Source organism: Mustela nigripes, chromosome 3 (assembly GCF_022355385.1).
Source record: "Mustela nigripes isolate SB6536 chromosome 3, MUSNIG.SB6536, whole genome shotgun sequence".
Lineage (NCBI taxonomy): Eukaryota > Metazoa > Chordata > Mammalia > Carnivora > Mustelidae > Mustela > Mustela nigripes.
The window spans coordinates 57800-75638 of NC_081559.1; the positions used below are offsets into that span (position 1 = coordinate 57800).

At 47.1% G+C, this 17839-nt stretch overlaps 1 protein-coding gene across 1 annotated transcript in view; it reads left to right on the plus strand.

Annotated features, from left to right (window-relative positions):
* Nucleotides 1-3330: 3330 nt before the first annotated feature.
* The window catches only part of FAM171B (family with sequence similarity 171 member B), a 64959-nt gene continuing 50450 nt past the window's right edge, over nucleotides 3331-17839 (plus strand). Inside the window, exon 1 of the mRNA XM_059393001.1 lies at nucleotides 3331-3685. Within this exon, the coding sequence (XP_059248984.1) occupies nucleotides 3478-3685 (208 nt within the window). The 5' untranslated portion in view covers nucleotides 3331-3477. The remainder of the gene's footprint in view (nucleotides 3686-17839) is intronic.

Sequence of the window (17839 nt, forward strand, 5' to 3'; positions counted from 1 at the left end):
TCACTACTACCCCTGGTTGCATCAAATAATATGGCTTTTGTACATTGCACAGGAATTAGACATACTATATGATTAATGGAGCATTTAAAAAATCATCTAAAAACTATCTTGATAGACAAAGCTTATTTCTGCAAACAGTCCATAGTATTTTTATTTTATTTATTTGACAGACCACAAGTAGGCAGAGAGAGAGAAGGAAGCAGACTCCCCACTGAGTAGAGAGCCTGACGTGGGGCTCAATCCCAGGACTCTGGGATCATGACCTGAGCTGAAGGCAGAGGCTTTAAACCCACTGAGCCACCAAGGCACCCCCATAGCATTTTTTTTAAACAGTTCATAGTATTGAAGAATTTGATGTTCACCCTCCATAAAATCAGTGGCTTTGCCGCTGGAAGATTAGTTTCTAACATATTAAAGCCTTGGCCACCATAAGACAAATGACAGAAATCCTGGCCACATTCCTTTTTCCTGATCTGCCAGTCAGGTTTTTGGAGCTGTTTCCACTTTCTCCTCTCCTCTCTCCAGGAGCAGAGGTAACTTGGAAGAAAATGCAACAAAAACAGCTTGATGAGACTAATAAAGGCTCTCCACATTCAGCCTCCTACTCAGTAGCTCCTGCTCACACAGGCAATGCGAAGCCAAGACGGAACATGGTATTTAATGTCAGGGGTCTCACTCTGGCATCTATTTTCCAAAACTTATGTAGCTCACATAGTTCCTTTTGGTCTAATAATCACTAAAAAAAAATGCAAACTCATGTAAAAGTTTTCAATGGTGCAGAAAGATGAAGTCACATATTACTAGCTCAGCCTTGGGCAAGACAGTAGCTAGTCTCTCTGATTCTCCGTGTTTCCCTTTGTTAAACAGGATAATGAAAGCTCTTCTACAGGATTGTTCTAAGAGTACGGTGAGATAATATATAAAAAATGACTATGATTTTTATTATTATTATTACTATTATTATTTTCTTTGTGGTTATATAGGTACTATTTTCATGTCATTGAGCAAAGAATAAATTTCCCCTACTGAGAAGTTTGGTTTTTTCTAGGAAGTTGGAAACACTGGGGAGGACCATGCAGAAAAATGGTGAGTGTTGGAGTGCTTGGGTGGTTTGTCAGTTAAAGGGCTGCCTTTGGCTCAGTGTTGTTCCCAGAGCCTGTAGGATCAAGCCCTGAGGTGGGCTCCCTGCCTGGTGGGGAGCCTGCTTCTCCCTCTCCCTCGGCCACTCCCCCTGCTTGTGCTGCTGCTCTCTCTGTCTCCCTGTCATATAAATAAATAAAATCTTTAAAAAGGAAAAGGAAAGTGGTGAGTGTGGAATGGGACGATCCAATCATTCAAATCAGCCAAGTCAACTACGGTAGGAAGTGATGTGATGTCACAGTCAGACCCCACTGACATCATGCTAGATGTCTGGGGCGTCCACAGGCACTCCAAATGCAGAGACCACAGCTGAACACGCATGGCTTCTGGTCGCTGCTGCAGTCCGCACCACCAGTGAATCTTTAGGATGCTGGAAGTAGCCACCCAAGATCCCAGTCTGGTAATTTGGGTGTCTTTCTCCTTCTCCCTGCCCCCGCCCCCAAACAGTCAACTTTCTCTGTGCTTCTAGCCCGGTATACTGAATCTCCTAATCCTTTCCTCTCCTTTCCAGTGTCACAAGACTGGAGCAGCTCATCACCGCTTTTGGGAACACCTCTAAACTGACCGGCTGTCCTCTAACGGATCCTTCTGCAATTGTCTTCCATGCTGAGAGCAAAGTGGTCCTGCTGGGCCGACTGGTACCAAGTTGGGTCCCTGACTGGTTTCTTTCAGTACTTCACAATCCCTTGCAGCATAAATTTCAGTTTCCTTACAGGGCCACCTAAGCTCTTACAGGAGTTCATGTATAGGAAGGTTTAAACAGCACCCGGACACGGTGAACTCTACAGAAGCGTCTATTATTTAAAAAGAAGATTTTTTTTTTTTTTTTACATTTTATGTGTTTATTTGACAGAGAGACAATGAATGAGGGAGCACAAGCAGGGGGAGTGGGAGAGGGAGAAGCAGGCTTTCCCCTGGGCAGGGAGCTGGATGGGGGTTTGATCCTAGGACCCTGGAATCACGACCTGAGCCAAAGCAGACGCTTGACGACAAAACCCAGGCACCCTGCTATTATTATTTTTTTAGTGACCTCATTTTCATTCTCCTTTTCCATCTAAAACACTCTCAGCAGCCATTGCTCACAGTTTTCCAAGCATACAGTGTTTACTGCACACCTCTAGCCCCGCACCCCACACACAGACACCCCTGCTCGGTTTTATGAGGATTAGGGTTAGGGCGTCCTCGTATCCAGCCTCGCCTGGTGCTTCAGAGCGCGCTCCCCACTAGTCACCTTCTTTTTTTTTTTTTTTTTTAAGATTTTATTTATTTATTTATTTATTTGACAGACAGAGATCACAAGCAGGCAGAGAGAGAGAGAGAGGGAAGCAGGCTCCCTGCTGAGCAGAGAGCCCGATGCGGGACTCGATCCCAGGACCCTGAGATCATGACCCGAGCGGAAGGCAGCGGCCTAACCCACTGAGCCACCCAGGCACCCCCCACTAGTCACCTTCTTGCACATTCTGTGCGACCTCAGCACATGGCCGTGTGTTTCCAGGGGTAACCACCACACTGGATGCTAATTTGCTTTTGTATTTCTCGGCCCTAACAGGTAGGAGCTCCCAAAATGCAGGGACTGACCTTGCTTATTTGAAGCACCCACTGTCAGACCTAATCTCGTTTAGGAAATGTGGGTGTTTTTGACCAAATGAAAAGTGCACGCAGCCATCAGACAAAATGTAATTAAGACTATTTGAGAACGTAGAAATTCCCTTTTGAGCAGAGAGAGGCAGTGCAGTTAAAATCCGTAGAACTGCATTGATTGTCGCCTATCCTGGCGGTGGTGCGCCACAGCCTGCAGTGCTAAGAGGTCCCGACCGGCGACCAGTGGGCGCTGCGTGGGTGTTTCGGGAGAGTAACCAGTGCGCCACCTCCTCCGCTGCTTTGGGGTCAGGTGGTGGGAACTGTATCCACCTTTCCGCAAAATGTGCCGCGTCTCCGTAGGGCTGGAGGGTCTCTCGCCGACCAGCCCCCCCGAAAGCGTCTTCTTGCCCATTTCCCCGCGGAGGCCGCCACCCCGCGCCCCAGCACCGCGCGGACCGGGTGCCCGCAGCCCCGCGGCGGGCGGCGGCGGGAGGCGGCGGGAGGCGGGAGGCCGCGGGGCCCCGGGGCCCCGGCTGCGGGCTCGCCCCGCCCTGCGCGTCACGTGCGCCGCGCTGCGGACTCCCCCTCCTCCGCCGCCCCCGTCCCCGGCGCCGCCTCCCCGGCCTCCTCCTCCCGGAGAGGCGCGCGAGGCAGACGGCACGAGCCCGAGCGAGGAGCCCGCAGCCCGGGCGTCCGCCGCCGCCGCCGCCGCCGGGAGCCCCGCAATATGCCGCCGGGGCCCCGCGGCTCTCGGCCATGGCGAGGCTCCGCCGGCGCGTCCCCTGCGCCCTGCTGCTCGGCCTGGCCGCGCTGCTGCTGAAGGCGCGGCTGGTGCCCGCGGCCGCTCGCGCCGAGCTCGGCCGCTCCGACCTCAGCCTCATCCGGCAGCAGCAGCGGCAGCGCGAGGAGGCGGCGGAGGAGAGGCCGGAGGCGCCGGCGGTGCGCCCCACCGGGCCCGCGGCAGGTAGGTCCCGGCGCCCGGCCCGGCCCTGCCCTGGCGTCGCCGCGGGGAGCTCGCGGGCCCCGTCGCCGCCCCCCGCGCCCCGTCGCCGCCCCCCGCGCCCCGTCGCCGCCCCCCGCGCTCGCTCCCCAGCGCCCGACCCTCCGCCGCCTCCGCGGACCTGCCCGGACCCCGCCCGCGGCTCGGCGGCGCGCGCGCTTCGGGGACCCGCCCTGGGGGCGAGCCCTCGGGGCAGCGCGGGACCCGCAGTGGGCCGGGGAGGGGTCGCAGGGGCCGGGCGAGGGGCCGCCCGAGGCCTCGCGTCCTTCCCTCCCTCCTCGCCGAGCCCTTCCCCGCGCGCGTCTCCCCGGCCCCGCCGGCGTCTCCGCTCCCGGAGACCGAAGCCTCTCGCCGCGGACACCCACGCGCCTTCCCCGCAGCTCGCGCCGCCGCTGCGTTTACGTGTAGATCCGGGGAAGCTCGATTCCTTTTATCTTCCGTTTCTGGGTTTTCTGGTCAGCTCATTCCGTCGGGGTGATGAGACGGACTCAGCAGAACGGAACCGGAGCGGGGGTGCAGGGAGGGCGCAGAGGAGCGGCGGGCGGGGACGACGCGGTCCGTGGTGACGCCGCGCAGCCTGCGGACGGTCCCCGCGCGGTGGGGTGCCCCGTGCGACCCGGCGGGCGGAGGGACAGCGGGACGTCGGTGCTCACTGCCTCTCCGCACCCCCGCCCCAGCGCCCTGCCGGCCGCGGGGCTCCCGCTGTTTACGGAGGGAAAACCCGCCCCTTGTTTTGGCAAGTGCGTTTAGCTTCCCGCAAAACCAGAGTGAATTCTATTTAACGCTGGTTTTGCTTTAAAATCCTGCCTCGTGACATGCGAGACGATGAGAAGGAGACGCTGGGATCATCTCACTCTGTGCGCGTCGCCCGGGCAGTGCTCGGGCCTATGGCTGCGGTTCCCGACTCGGTGGTTTAATGCGTTGGAGCCGAGGACGGAGTCGCCGGCGTGTGCGGGAGCGTGTGTTGCCGACCGGCGTGTGCGGGAGCGTATGCTGCCGACCGGAGTGTGCGGGAGCGTGTGCTGCCGACCCGGGTGTGCGGGAGCGTGTGCTGCCGACCCGGGTGTGCGGGAGCGTGTGCTGCCGACCGGAGACTGCGGGAGCGTGCGTTGCCAACCAGAGACTGCGGGAGCGTGTGCTGCCGACCGGACCGTGCGGGAGCATGTGTTGCCAACCAGAGTGTGCGGGAGCATGTGTTGCCGACACCCTCTAAACCAGTTACTAACACTCGAGTGTGGGTACGAGTCCCGAGAGGAACGCGGTGTGCGACGGTTTTCCCGGCTCTCTGGGACTCCGGTGCGACCAGCATGGCTCGAGGCTGCCCTAGACGCGCTGGCTGTGGAAATACGGAGACTAAAGATGGACAGCAACTGAGAGCCCGTCTGGTCCGAGAGGATTCCGGGCATCAATGACAAAACAGTTCTGAGAGTGGTGATGGGTTCTGTGCTTTGCAGTGTATTTTTAGTCTGATACATCTTTTTTTCAGAAATACTAGTTAAATGGGTTTTGACTACGGTGGTGTATGTTGTGATGAAGGTTATGAAAAACTGCAACATAGGAAAACTTTTGTATCGAGCTGCAAATTAAAATGCTTATTTTCTGTTATTTGTGAAAATATTTTTGAAAACAGTTGTTGTTTGGGAAACTCGCAGTTGTTGTCTTATTTACATATTAGCTTAATCAAAATAAAGGAATTACTACCAAGCGGATCAAACCGGAGCCTGCAAAGTAATCGATTTTGACTCTTGCTTTCCCTCAAAAACTAACTTCGCAAAGCCAGTGGCAAAGAAGAGAGCAACTCAGTTGATTGTGGTTTTAGTTACTGAAATATCGTGTCCTTTAACGAACTACAGCCAATAAACAAACGAGTTAAAATACTCCTCTGAGCACATTGTCAGGGATTGAAGACCACTTCCCATTCCCACCTTGGCTCCTTGAGTGTCTGTTCTCTCTCCCAACTGAGGATCTTTTGGGAAACATTCCATAGGCTCACTGCTGCCCCCAGGCCTCTGGTTGGCTGCCCCTCTCTTTCACAGTAGACGTCCAGACACTGAAAATGGCCCACTGAGGCTTAGAGCCTCCCGGGGCACCCCTCCCCCTCTTGTCTCTCACTTCTCTGACCCTGCTCACTCCAGTACATCCACACTGGTTCCCTGTGTCTTCATTTTTGCCGGTGGGCCTGCGTGGGACCTTTGGCCTTGCCATTTTCTCCACCTGGAATTCTGAAACTTCACTTTCCTCGGGTTTGCTCAGTGTCACTGTCACAAAGAAGCCTTTCCTGACCAGCTCAGTTAAATGGTCATCTTTATGCCCTTTTGTAATGCTGCTTCTCCCTGGTGCTTGCTACCCTCAGCCCTTCCTCTACGCCTGCCTCCTCCTGCTAGAATGTAAGAGGATACGGACTTTGTTCTGTTCACTACTACGTTAAATTATTCTGTATATTTCAAAGACCTGGAAGGGCATCCGCTGTAGGTAGGCACGGATAAATGTGTTCAAAGAGTGAATGAATGAATGAACGAATGAATGAATGAATAAACAAATATGCTGGCATCAAGGATCTTTCTGATCCTTTCTGGGTGTTTGCTACTTCATCATCTTGTGAAATTCTGCACCAGAGTTTAGTGAGGGTTGTGTTAAAGGAACGTTGGGTAGACATATTTGTAAGTAGAGGGGATATGAAGTTTAGATGTTTAGTTTTACCTAATTTCAGTGTTTGTCCTGTTCCGACTCTGGAGAGCTGATCGATGCCAGCATGGAGTCTGCTCCTCACGTCTGTCCAGATTCTTCACCCAAGGGCAGTTACGATCCCCTTACAACCTGGGAGGTATTAACAAACCTTTAAGTAGCTGTTACGGAGCTCGGGTTAGTTCTTTGACTCTGCCTGGCGCTTCTGATTCTTTGGACACATTACGTGAACAAGTATAGGATTTGTCACAAGCAAAACTTTGAAAACTAATATGGCATCTTTGGTGACTGGTACATGACTGAGCCTTGTCAGTCCACAGTAGAGAAACTGCGCATTGACCTTTGTTCGTATTCTCTGGATGTTATTATTCTGAAAATGTGTATCTTTGTATTCCTGAGAAATTAGGAAGTGAAGGTGAAGAGTTGAGTATGAGATTGAAATAATCAGGACGTAAAAAAGTGAATTTTTGTCTTCTCGTTAATTATAAAACACCATCTTTGGAGTGCAGAGAGAGTAAAGGCGTAGGCGGAGGTCTGTCAGGTCTGTTGTTCTCTCCAGTGCAGGCAGCCGCTTGGATTTCTCCATCCGCACCCGTGTTTGTTAGAAATAAAGATGGGAGGGCCCAGGGGAGAATTAATTTGGGGGTTGGTGCTAGCTGAGAAACCATACCCTATTCACTCTGATGGCCCATTAGCCGGGAGGCTTGCTGGGGGTGGGGCCAGGGGAGCCCGAGAAAATCGTGAGCTCCATTTCAGATTCTCCACGTGAGGTGACACAGGGCACCTCCACGCATCTTTCTAAATGTCTTCTGCACACAGAAGAAGCTTCTCGAGAGATACATTTTCATGATATAAAATTTTTGATGGAACATTTCACTGATACATATTTTAGCCTTTTGATTTTGGAAAATGTCAGATATTTAGAAAGTAAACACAGCAGCATTTGAGAAGCCCGTACTGGTCTCCCAGCCGTGATAGTGGCTGAATTCGGCCACCGCCATTTCACACACCCATGCGGGGTGGCAGGGGAATGCACACACATCGAAATGTCCGTATCTCAGGTGTACTATTTTATATTTTTGACAAATGGATAGGCTCATATGACCACCAACCCTATGAAGATAGAGAACCTTTGCATCCCTGTAGAAAGTTCCCTCCTGCTTCCTTCCCAGGCAATCCCTGTCCCTTACCAAGAGATGACACTGTTTTACTTTTATCGTGCATTAATTTTGTGCATTTTCTGGTGCCTCATAAAATAGGATCATATAGCATGCACTCTTTTGTGTCTGGCTTCTCTAGCTCCATCTAATTTCCGTAGGTTTTGTCCATATTCTTATGTGTTCAGTAGTTTCCTTTTACTGCTGATCCGTAGCCCATCATAGGGATTACTCTAGTTTTGTTTATCGCTTCCTTCTGTTGATGGTGATTTGGGTCATTTCCAGCTTTGACTATTGTAAGTGAAGCCGGTACATTCCTGGACAAATCATTGGGTGTGCACGTCCTCATATCTCTTTAGTAAATGCCTAGGGAATTGCTGGGCCAAGTAGTACGCTTGGAAAGTTAAAACATTTTCCCCCAATTCTGTATAGCTGGAACCACACTTCATAACCTATAATTTAAAAATTATGAAATCCAATAGTATTACTGTATGCTTTCTTTTTTTAATTAGTCACCATACAATACCTCATTAGTTTTTGATGTACTGTTCCGTGATTCACGGTTTATCACCCAGTGCTCCAGGAAATCCGTGCCCTCCTTCACACCAATCACTGGGCTCACCCTTCTCCCCTCTAAACCCTCAGTTGGTTTTGTATACCCCCCCTGCTCTGATTCCCCACCCATTCTTTCCTTCCTTCTCCTAACTATACTTTCTATTAAACTCAAATAACTTGATTTAAAGAACCTGATTGAAATCTCCCATCCATGAAAACATTTATTTATTTATTCCCCCCCCCCCATTTCAATGAACTTGAAAATCAATAAGAGAAGTGGGATTAAAAATGAACTGTTCTACCTGAAGTACTCGTGCTTTGAAGGCCATAGTCCCAGATGGGGTAATCATGATTTCTTTCCAGGATTTTAGTAACCAAAGGGGGCTATTTCTTGGTGTTGATTACTGGTTGAAAAACACATGCCATTGTGTTGAATTTGAGTTCAGTTTGTTTTCGTGGTGGTTTTGTAATGTTTTTAATGTGACTGAACAGAAACAACATTTTTTTTTTTTTTTGAAACATAACTATCCCCCACAACCTCCAGTTGAGTTTGTAAATTTTGACCTGGACACTCAGGTTTGTCTGACTAGGTTAGCTGCAGCGTTGCCATTGGTTGGCTTGGCTCAGTGTAGGTCTCTTAATTTCCTTTTGTCCAGATTGCCTTAGCTAGAACATGGAAACAATGTTTCCATCTACTATTGGTAAAAAGTATACTTTGTAGTATTTACCTGGGAAATTCCAAAACCTTGAAAACTGTGTGTTGTAATGCAGTACCTCATAAGCTTAAGAAACAGCCTCTGTTTGCTTTGAAGATTGTTTGGAGATGTCCCTTTAGCTCGCCTTTTGTGTGAGCACAGCCCATATGCCTAGAATATACCCAATTGTCTGCTTTTTAAGTTCTCTTATGACTGTGTCTGTAGGACCAGGCAATATTCTTAAGTACTTGGTGATGAGGTCTGTGACTATAAAGGCCCATTCCCTTGGGCCTAAAGCGAGTGATTCTGAGTAGGGTATTTCATTTCATGTAGGGTAGAGTGTGTGAAGGAAATGTTAATCATTGTCTGTCCTTACTAACATAGCAAATCTGCCGCTGGAATCTGGAGAACCCAGACTGTAACTCACCCCAATACTGTATTAAGCTTCTCTGAACCCTTTAGTTGATCATGCCTATTAAGATATCTATGTTAAGGTTCTATGTCTTGCACAGAAATTAAGATTTTAAATGAACTTCATTTATATGGGAGTGAGATCTTGATTTCTATTTAATGTGCATTTTTCTGAAGGAGGTTTTTATATAATAATTAGGAAATAATTCAAAAGTAAATATTCATTAGTATTATCAGCTATTGTATTTATTTCAGTTTTGTTTCTGTTCAGTAAAGAAATGTTATTTAAAAATGGTGTAGTTTTGGGGCACCTGGGTGGCTCGTGGGTTAAAGTCTCTGCCTTCTGCTCAAGTTGTGTGTCCTCAGTGAGGAGCCTGCTTCCTCCTCTCTCTCTGCCTGCCTCTGCCTACTTGTGATCTCTGTCTGTCAAATAAATAAATAAAATCACTTAAAACAATAAAAACAGTGTAGTTTTAATGTACTTGTTGGCTCTGTGGACATGGAGAACACGAACGCAGGTAAGGCAATACCGATTCGTAGCTATGGCCCTCAATGCTAGTTAGTTTTAGGTGACCAGTTAGTTGGAAGCTGGTAGAAATGTCCAGTCTCAAGCCAGAGCTCATGTTGTGAGGACCCTGGCTTATTTCTGAGGAAGGTACTGGAGGGACATAGTACAATTCCATACCCTCTGACTGAATCCAGTGTCTGTGGTTTTGTTCCCAGGTAAGTCCTCCCCTGCTTTATCGTAGCAAACAGGATGGAGAGACAGATGATTTGTTTTTCCCAGTGGGTTAGCAATAACCAGGAGTTGTGTAGAAGTTGGAAGTGTCTTGGAGTTTCTGACTTACTGGATTTTGTGGCCCATGCCACCCTTGCTTACTCCCCTGGTTTTGGAAAGGGTAGAAATTAAGTTGTCAAAATATGCTCAGTATAGTTAAGTGGATTATGGTTCTTCGAAACTTTGAACATGTTCTTTTGTGTTGTACGAGTAGAGTTTATAAATGCCTGGGTGGCTGAGACAACATTACCCAAGAGACCAGAAGAAGATCTAGTTACTGTAAAAATGAAAGCAGGGAGGCCCTACCTTTTATGTAAGGGGGAACATGTCACCAAAAGTAGTAGGAATAGTGGGATTTATTTAAATATTTGACTAAGAATAAACTATGCATGAATCAGTGATAAGAGTATGTCATGAAACACAAATTATGATTAATTAAATTTGTATACCTAGAGTTAGGGAAAAATCTATCTACTTATTTATGTTTAAATGAATTGATATATTCCAAAGCTTTACATTTACAGACAGATACCTTCTTTTCATAAAATAAGTACTTCCCAAAATATAGTTTCTAATATATTTGTGCTAGTAGATTTTGGATTTTTAGCTGAAAAGCTATGATTTAATACTGACTAAATTAATCAGTTTAACACTAATTCATAATCATAAACAAGAAAATTTTTTAGTAATGTATGAAACAACTAATCTCATCTTCCAGTGTTATTTATAGTGGAACAGTATCTAATATCAATTAAAATATGTAATAATTAAAAGTACAAAATTTTTACTTTGCAGATTATAGTGAGCCTTCTTGGAACCCTATGCTCTTAGAACTAGAATGAGGTAGAAGTGACCTTTCCCTAAGTGCTTTGCCCGGCAGTGTTTGAAAAGTATCTAACATGAGCTCGAACACATCCGTAGCTGAAAAGACGTTGTGGTAGCCCCTGGCAGTTACAAAGTCTGATAAAGCTGAGCGTTAAGGACAATCTGATGTTTTCCCCACATAGGAAATATGACTGGGATGAGTGAATGTTTTTATCATCTCAACTTCCCCTGTCAACTAATTAAGTTTGCGAATGAGAAAAATTGAAAGAGTGTGTGTTGTAAAATCCCTTCTGTACCATCGTGTTTCAAAGAGGGAAGGTCTTGTGAATTCATAAATCTTGGTTAAGTGTGGGGTGTGGAAGTGGAGGAGGTGAAGACTTCGGAGTCTGAAGAGAAAGGAAGGAGTCAGAAGTACCATAACTCACTGCGATGAGTCTGAGAGGGGGTCATGTCGGTAAGTTCACGGGAGCGGAGATCAGGCACAAGGCGCCACTGTGCGTATGAGGGACTAAGCAGCCGAGGGAGGGCTGTAGGGGGCTCTTGGAGAGCCTGAAATCAATGATGCAATCTGTAAGTGTCTAGTATTCAGGGTCTCTCTAAGATTTTCAGAGGCATCTTTGACCTCAGAAGTGTTAAGAAAACCTGCCCTTGTTAATTAGTCCTTTGTGAGAAGACCCCATAAGAGGAAGATAAAGGTAACATTCAGACTCAAATAGCAGTTTTGTATGTTCTTAACGTGAAGTTTCTCTGTTACTGTGCACACGTGATGGGTGAAATCAGTAGGTGTGGCAGCAGCGTAACTCATCCTCCGGAAGGCTTTCACCCTTACGAGAGCTGGTGGCTTGGGATGCGTGTGCCTTGGTCTGTCCCTTCATCCTTTGGCTTCTGTCCCTGCTGTAGAAGAGCTACCAACACCCGACAGAGCTCTCTTGCTAAACCCCATGACTCTGGGTTTCTTTATATCGAGGCATTGTTATATGATAAACTGGTGGGATACCTTATACCTGAAAAAACCCTCTGTTCAGAATTCATTGGCAGTCAACCCAGAAACTTTCTGTGTCTTGGCTTTTGGCCATTCCACAGAAGAATGGGGTCACTGAGATTAAGTTAATAATCTTAATAAGGGCTCTAATGATTTGGTGAGTCATCTAATCCTTTCAGGTCTGATTATAAGCCTCAATCAGTTTTAGCAGATGAGGACCTACTCGGTTGTTATTAATTCCCCAAGAAGGCATTTATAAAAACCTAAGCCTTTCCCCACCAGTGAAATATGTATTAATCTTTGGTCTTTAAACAGTTTTGGGGTCAAAATAGTCATTTCAGCTTACAGTGATTGAGTCTGCCAGCAGATGAACTTGCTGCTTTCATTACCAGTGCTCTCCTGGGCTTTCAAAATTAATGTTGTTCCTAAACTCACTGAAACCTATATGTTTTCTACTCACTTTTTTGATTCATGCCTTTCCCGACTTCACTAATAACTGAAAAATGAGATTCTACAATGAGTGCATAGCAGAGTAAAGAATTTTATTTGTCTTGAGGAACAACTTCACATAGCAGAATTTTTCTTTCCTTTGAAAATCCAAATGCAGAGATTTGTATTTCAACACATTTCGATGTTTCGAAGATAAATAAATGTGTCGCCACTTGGAAAATTGCAGCTTCAGAGAACAGCATGGGATACGGACATGGAGGCAAAAACGAAGGCGGCATCCCTGCCGGATGCAGGTCTTTCTGTGACCACTGTGCCCGCACACACGAGGGTGGCTCCTGGTCTAGAACTCGGGACAGGGACTGTGTCTTCAAGCTGCCGGAAGACACGTCTAACAAAGGCACGTGAGAATAGGCCTGTTCTACTCCCCTTTCCTCCCTGTCGGCCTGCCTCATCAATAGCATAATACTGAGTCTGTGGCTTTGCGTAATTGGCTGTGCAATGATTATGTTACTTTAAAAAAGCGATGGCTAAGTATTAATGTTAGAACCATAAAGAGCTTGATACTGTAATATGTAGGTAATTAAAATATCTTTATATTCTAAAACCTAAAAATAGAAAAAATAGTGTATTTTGTTTTCATTTGGTTTCACATTCCTGACTCTCTTACCACTCTTCCCTCTCACGAGGATCTCATCCGCCTGCGTGGCTTAAATGCCATCCGTGTGCTGGGACTCCCCAGAGCTCACTCCTGAGTATGTCCACCAGTTATTTCACATCTTTGTGTGCTGTATCACAGCCATTTCCGTGTAAGCATGTCTAAATCTGCCCTGATGTGTCTCATACTCCTTCCAGAATAGAAAAATCTCCTCCTTTATTGCTTTTCTTTCCTTTAACTATAGTGCCCAGAATTTATGTATCTTATAACTGGAAGTTTTTAGCTTTGACTGCCTTCTCCAAAGTTCCTTCCTTCCTGTTTTTTTTTTTTTTAAACATTTTATCTACTTATTTGACAGACAGAAATCACAAGTAGGCAGAGAGACAGAGAGAGGGGGAAGCAGGCTCCCAGCCGAGCAGAGAGCCCAATGCGGGGCTCGATCCCAGGACCCTGAGATCATGACCTGAGCTGAAGGCAGAGGCTTTAACCCATTGAGCCCCCCAGGCGCCCCCTTCCTGTTATTAAAGACAAACGGAGAAGGTTGAGGGGACTGTCTTGAATTTCCTCCACCTTTTCATCCAGTTAATCCCCAGATCCCAAGTTTGTGTCCATTCCAAACTCCATATCCCCCAGAGCAGCCTTGGGGATCATCTGCTCCCCACCCCATAGTGGTGGTTGTATTTTTTTTTTTTTTAAGATTTTATTTATTTATTTGACAGAGAGAAATCACAAGTAGGCAGAGAGGCAGGCAGAGAGAGAGAGAGGGAAGCAGGCTCTCTGCTGAGCAGGGAGCCCGATGTGGGACTCGATCCCAGGACTCTGAGATCATGACCTGAGCCGAAGGCAGCGGCTTAACCCACACAGCCACCCAGGCGCCCAGTGGTGGTTGTATTTTTAAATACAAATCTGATCGAGCTTCCCATGACATTGTGAACCAAATCAAAGGTCTTAACGTGACCGATAAGGCTTTGAGGGATTTACTATTCTAGTCTCTGCTCTGGCTCTCGGGGTCTGGAGTGACACCAGTTTTGCGCCTCAGGGACTCTGATACACACAGGGACTCGCCTGGCTATTGCATTCAAACTTCAGACGTTAGCTTAAATGCTCCTTCTTTTAAATGGGTTTTCTGGACTTTCCAGACTGAGCTAGGTTCCTGTGTTACGTGGTCTCATAAGTACCTCCTGCTTGCTCGAGGCGTGTAGTTGATTTGTAGCGAGACGCCCACTCTGTGTTTCTGGGTTGTCTTCTCTACACTAGAAGTCAGATGAGGCCAGGTGCAGTCATTGTTTTGGTAGGGTTGTGTTCCTGTGTAAATATTTATTGAATAAGTGAATGACCCAATAGAGAGAAATATTCAATTGAATGCTTTCTCTCATTTACTTGCTTGAGTTGGCTTCTCTAAAGAGTGTATTTAGGAGAAGGATGTTATAGAGGGAAAAGGCTGTAGCACTTTCAGAATGAAGTGGCCAAAGTGTGTGTATTTGGGATCAAGAGAATGCCTAGTTTCATTTTTTAAAAAATATTTTATTTATCTATTTGACAGAGACAGACAGGAGAGAGCAAACAGAAGCAGGGGGAGCGGGAGAGGGAGAAGCAGGCTTCCTGATGAGCAGGGAGCCCCGACATGGGGCCCGATCCTGGGACCTTGGAATCTTGACCTGAGCTTAATGAGTGAGCAGTCCTGTTGCCCCAAGAATGCCTGGTTTCCAAAGTATATCTGGGAAGAGGAATGTATTTACTCAGATTCAATACAACATGTGTTGGTTCATATATGGGAACAGAGATGATATACAGGATTCATACAGTGACTGATTTCATCCGTCTTCTTCTTTCTTTTTTGAAACAAAACTCACAGGGTATCTACTGTTCGCCAGGCACTTCCTCATCACCGATTGCAGGGGACACCCAGTGGGGCTGTAGAGACAGAGACCGTAAATGATAGTAGCGTGTGGTGAGTGCTATGTTGTGAGTGTAGAGGATCCTGTGGAGACAGGGTTTGAGGAAAATCATTTGGCCTGTGTCCTGGAAGAAAGCATACTTAAAGTGAGTTGCAGAGGGATGTAAAAAAGCAAGAGAAGGACATTCTTTTCTTATTTTTGATCTGGATTTTTTTCTGTGGTAACGACACAATAATTCAATTCCCTTTTATCTTTGCTGTTCTCTGGAATTTGATTTCCTACTTCTATGGCTCATCATTTTGAGATTAAAAAAATTAATAATAATGTCGCTTCTTTCATAGTGCCCACAGACTTCTTAAAGACAGACTGATGATATGCCTGCCTCTCTTAAGGAAAGGAACTGAATCCAGAATTCAAGCATCAGCCCGTTTCTGTCAGTGTGGCTCTGCTGTGTGCCCCACAGTCAGTCCCTTGCACCTTGGCGTTGATACTCTACCGTGAGGACAGCTGGGCTGTCTACCACCCTGGCCACATTGTGCTCTTCTCTTGGTATGTCAGTCCTCAACATGAGCACAACAGACCACTTGTGTCTCCATGTCACCTAGGACGTCCTTCCCTCCCGTCGGTGCCAGCCCGGGGCCGTTTCTCAGATCTGTCCTGGCTCCTTTTCTTTCCCCTTCAGTGACCCTAACTTCCGTTTCCACAGCTCACCAAAAGAAGTGAGCCCTTAAACTCTATGTTGTTAATGATTGTGGCTGGCCGTGCGAACTGAGACTTTTTAAAAAATATAATTATGCAAAGCAGTTGCTTGTTTTTTTTTGCTAAATCTGAAAGTTTATGGCCCCTATTAGGTAGGAATTTTATGTATCCATGAAGTTCTTCTCTGTTAAAGTTAAGCCAGAGATGAACTCCTCGCAAGAGGCCATTTAGCTGAAAATTGCTAAAGCAAGAGAAGGGGCATCACATCGACTCGAGCTAGCGACATCGATGTGTGTTTGTGGGAGTAAGTGAGGTTCGCTCTTGCCACCTGAAGCATTTTATCATGCAGTTTCTGAAATTTTTTTTAAACTCCTGAAATGTTGTAAATCCTCCAGGCTAGAGGGATCGAGACCCTGAAACAGCTGCTCATGGGGAGAGCATCTCGCTGCAGCCTCTCAGGCTGCTTGTGTGGTTCTGTCTCCGGGCCTCCCCTGCCCATGGTACCACGTGCCCCAGCACTTGAAATGTAAACCGTATTTACCTGGGAAAGCCAATATATACATCTGTTTCGCGGAAGACTTTGTGTTAACCCAGCAGATCTGCCCCCGCCCCCCACTGCGTCTCTTGCAGTCCCTGTGGAGAACCGGGCATCGCCGAGGACTCAGCCTCCTCCCTCTGACCTGTCGCTTGAAGAGTTAAGTGCCCACCACAGCGTCGTAGCGTCCACTCCTCCTGGTTTGTTGTCGCGGCTACTTGGTCTGTCCAGGCCCCGCCTGGACTTTGGGTCTGTTACAGTAACTGAGTCGGTCTCGCTGTTTCTTTCCTCCGAGGCGGACCGGACCCACCTGCGTGGGCCACTTGCAGGGTCGCCTCCTTTTCTTAACTTTCATCATGTCATCCTTAGATCATCATTAAGATTTGGATTCTCTGCCAGACCTCTACGTCCCGGCAACTTTTATAGTAAATATTTTGAAATATACTGAAAAATTGAAGTGGTGTCGTGAATATTCACATGTCCTTCCCCGGGACGCAACAGTTGTCAAAGTTTTGTCATATTTGCTTCTCTCTTGCGATTCACTTTATTGCACACGTGGGTGCATCTGGTCCCGTGGAACCAGCTGGAGCGCAGTCACAGGCTTCCGGACTTTCCTTCCTGAGAGCAACCGTGCGCCTCTCTGAACATCTACGTAACTTTTGATGAACAAGTAATCATTCTTTTGAAATGGTGAAATAATTAACAACTTTTTAATGAACTGTATAAACATTAATGAGGAAAAGATAGAGCTTCAGTAACAAATGATAGATTGTGTGGGGCGAATTCTTAAGAAAGGGTTCACTTTGATTTGTTATATTTTAGCAAATAGCATCTTACTTATATTGCATGTACACCACAGTGTGGTAGGACAGTGCTTTGTATGAAGGTAACGTTTTAGTCAGTTATGGGACTCTCCAAAACGGGGGGTTCTGCTAGGCTTCCAGTTTATTTTGTTCCTTGGTCATTTCTTACCATTCACGGTCAGTTGTTTACATGTAACTTCTGTGTGGTCACATAGAGAATTGCATGGTACCTCTCTTCCCCTTTCTTTTTGCTGCCCTCATGCATCCACGTTTGACGGTGGGAACGGTAAGATGTAACATCGAAGACTTCTCATCTGTGTGGACGGAGCCGGTGGCCTGTGAGCAGTAACACAGATGGAGTTCCTGGTTTCCGTCGTCCCCAGGGTCCGGCCAGATCACTGTTTTCCTTTCCTCGTACGAGTTGATAAGTTCCCATTTTTGCCTCAGCAAGTTCTGGTTGGATTTCTGTTACCTAAAAAGCCATAGCAGGCTCAAAATGGTATCTCCTGCACTAAGTCCTAACTCCAAGCAAATTTTGAATTTGTGGACATTTTCTCTCCCCAGGGGCCCTGCCCTCCCTCTGTCTTATCTGAAAGTCCCCCAAACCCCAGCTCCGCTCTACTTTGTCCATGAAGCTTTTCCAGTCCATAATTATTTCCTCTTACTAGGTCACTCACAGTCTCTGCTTGGCGATTCCCTACCTGATGGCTGGATGTGGTAGGTCAGTCTGTTTCTGCTGTGCTTGTCTTTCTCTTGAGCTGCTGAATATGTGCAGAGCACAGACCCGTTCATTCACCCATTTCACACCCCAGAACGCCCAGCACACTGCACGTGCTCGAGGAAAGCATGTTGATTCATCCCATGCCATGACTCTGCCTTTCGTTATTTATGTCTCTGCCCCTCATGCCTGTCACGGTGCTGTGTACAAGCTGGAACTCTACAATTCATGGTAATGAAAAAAATGTGTTTATCCTTAGACTTAGGAGTATG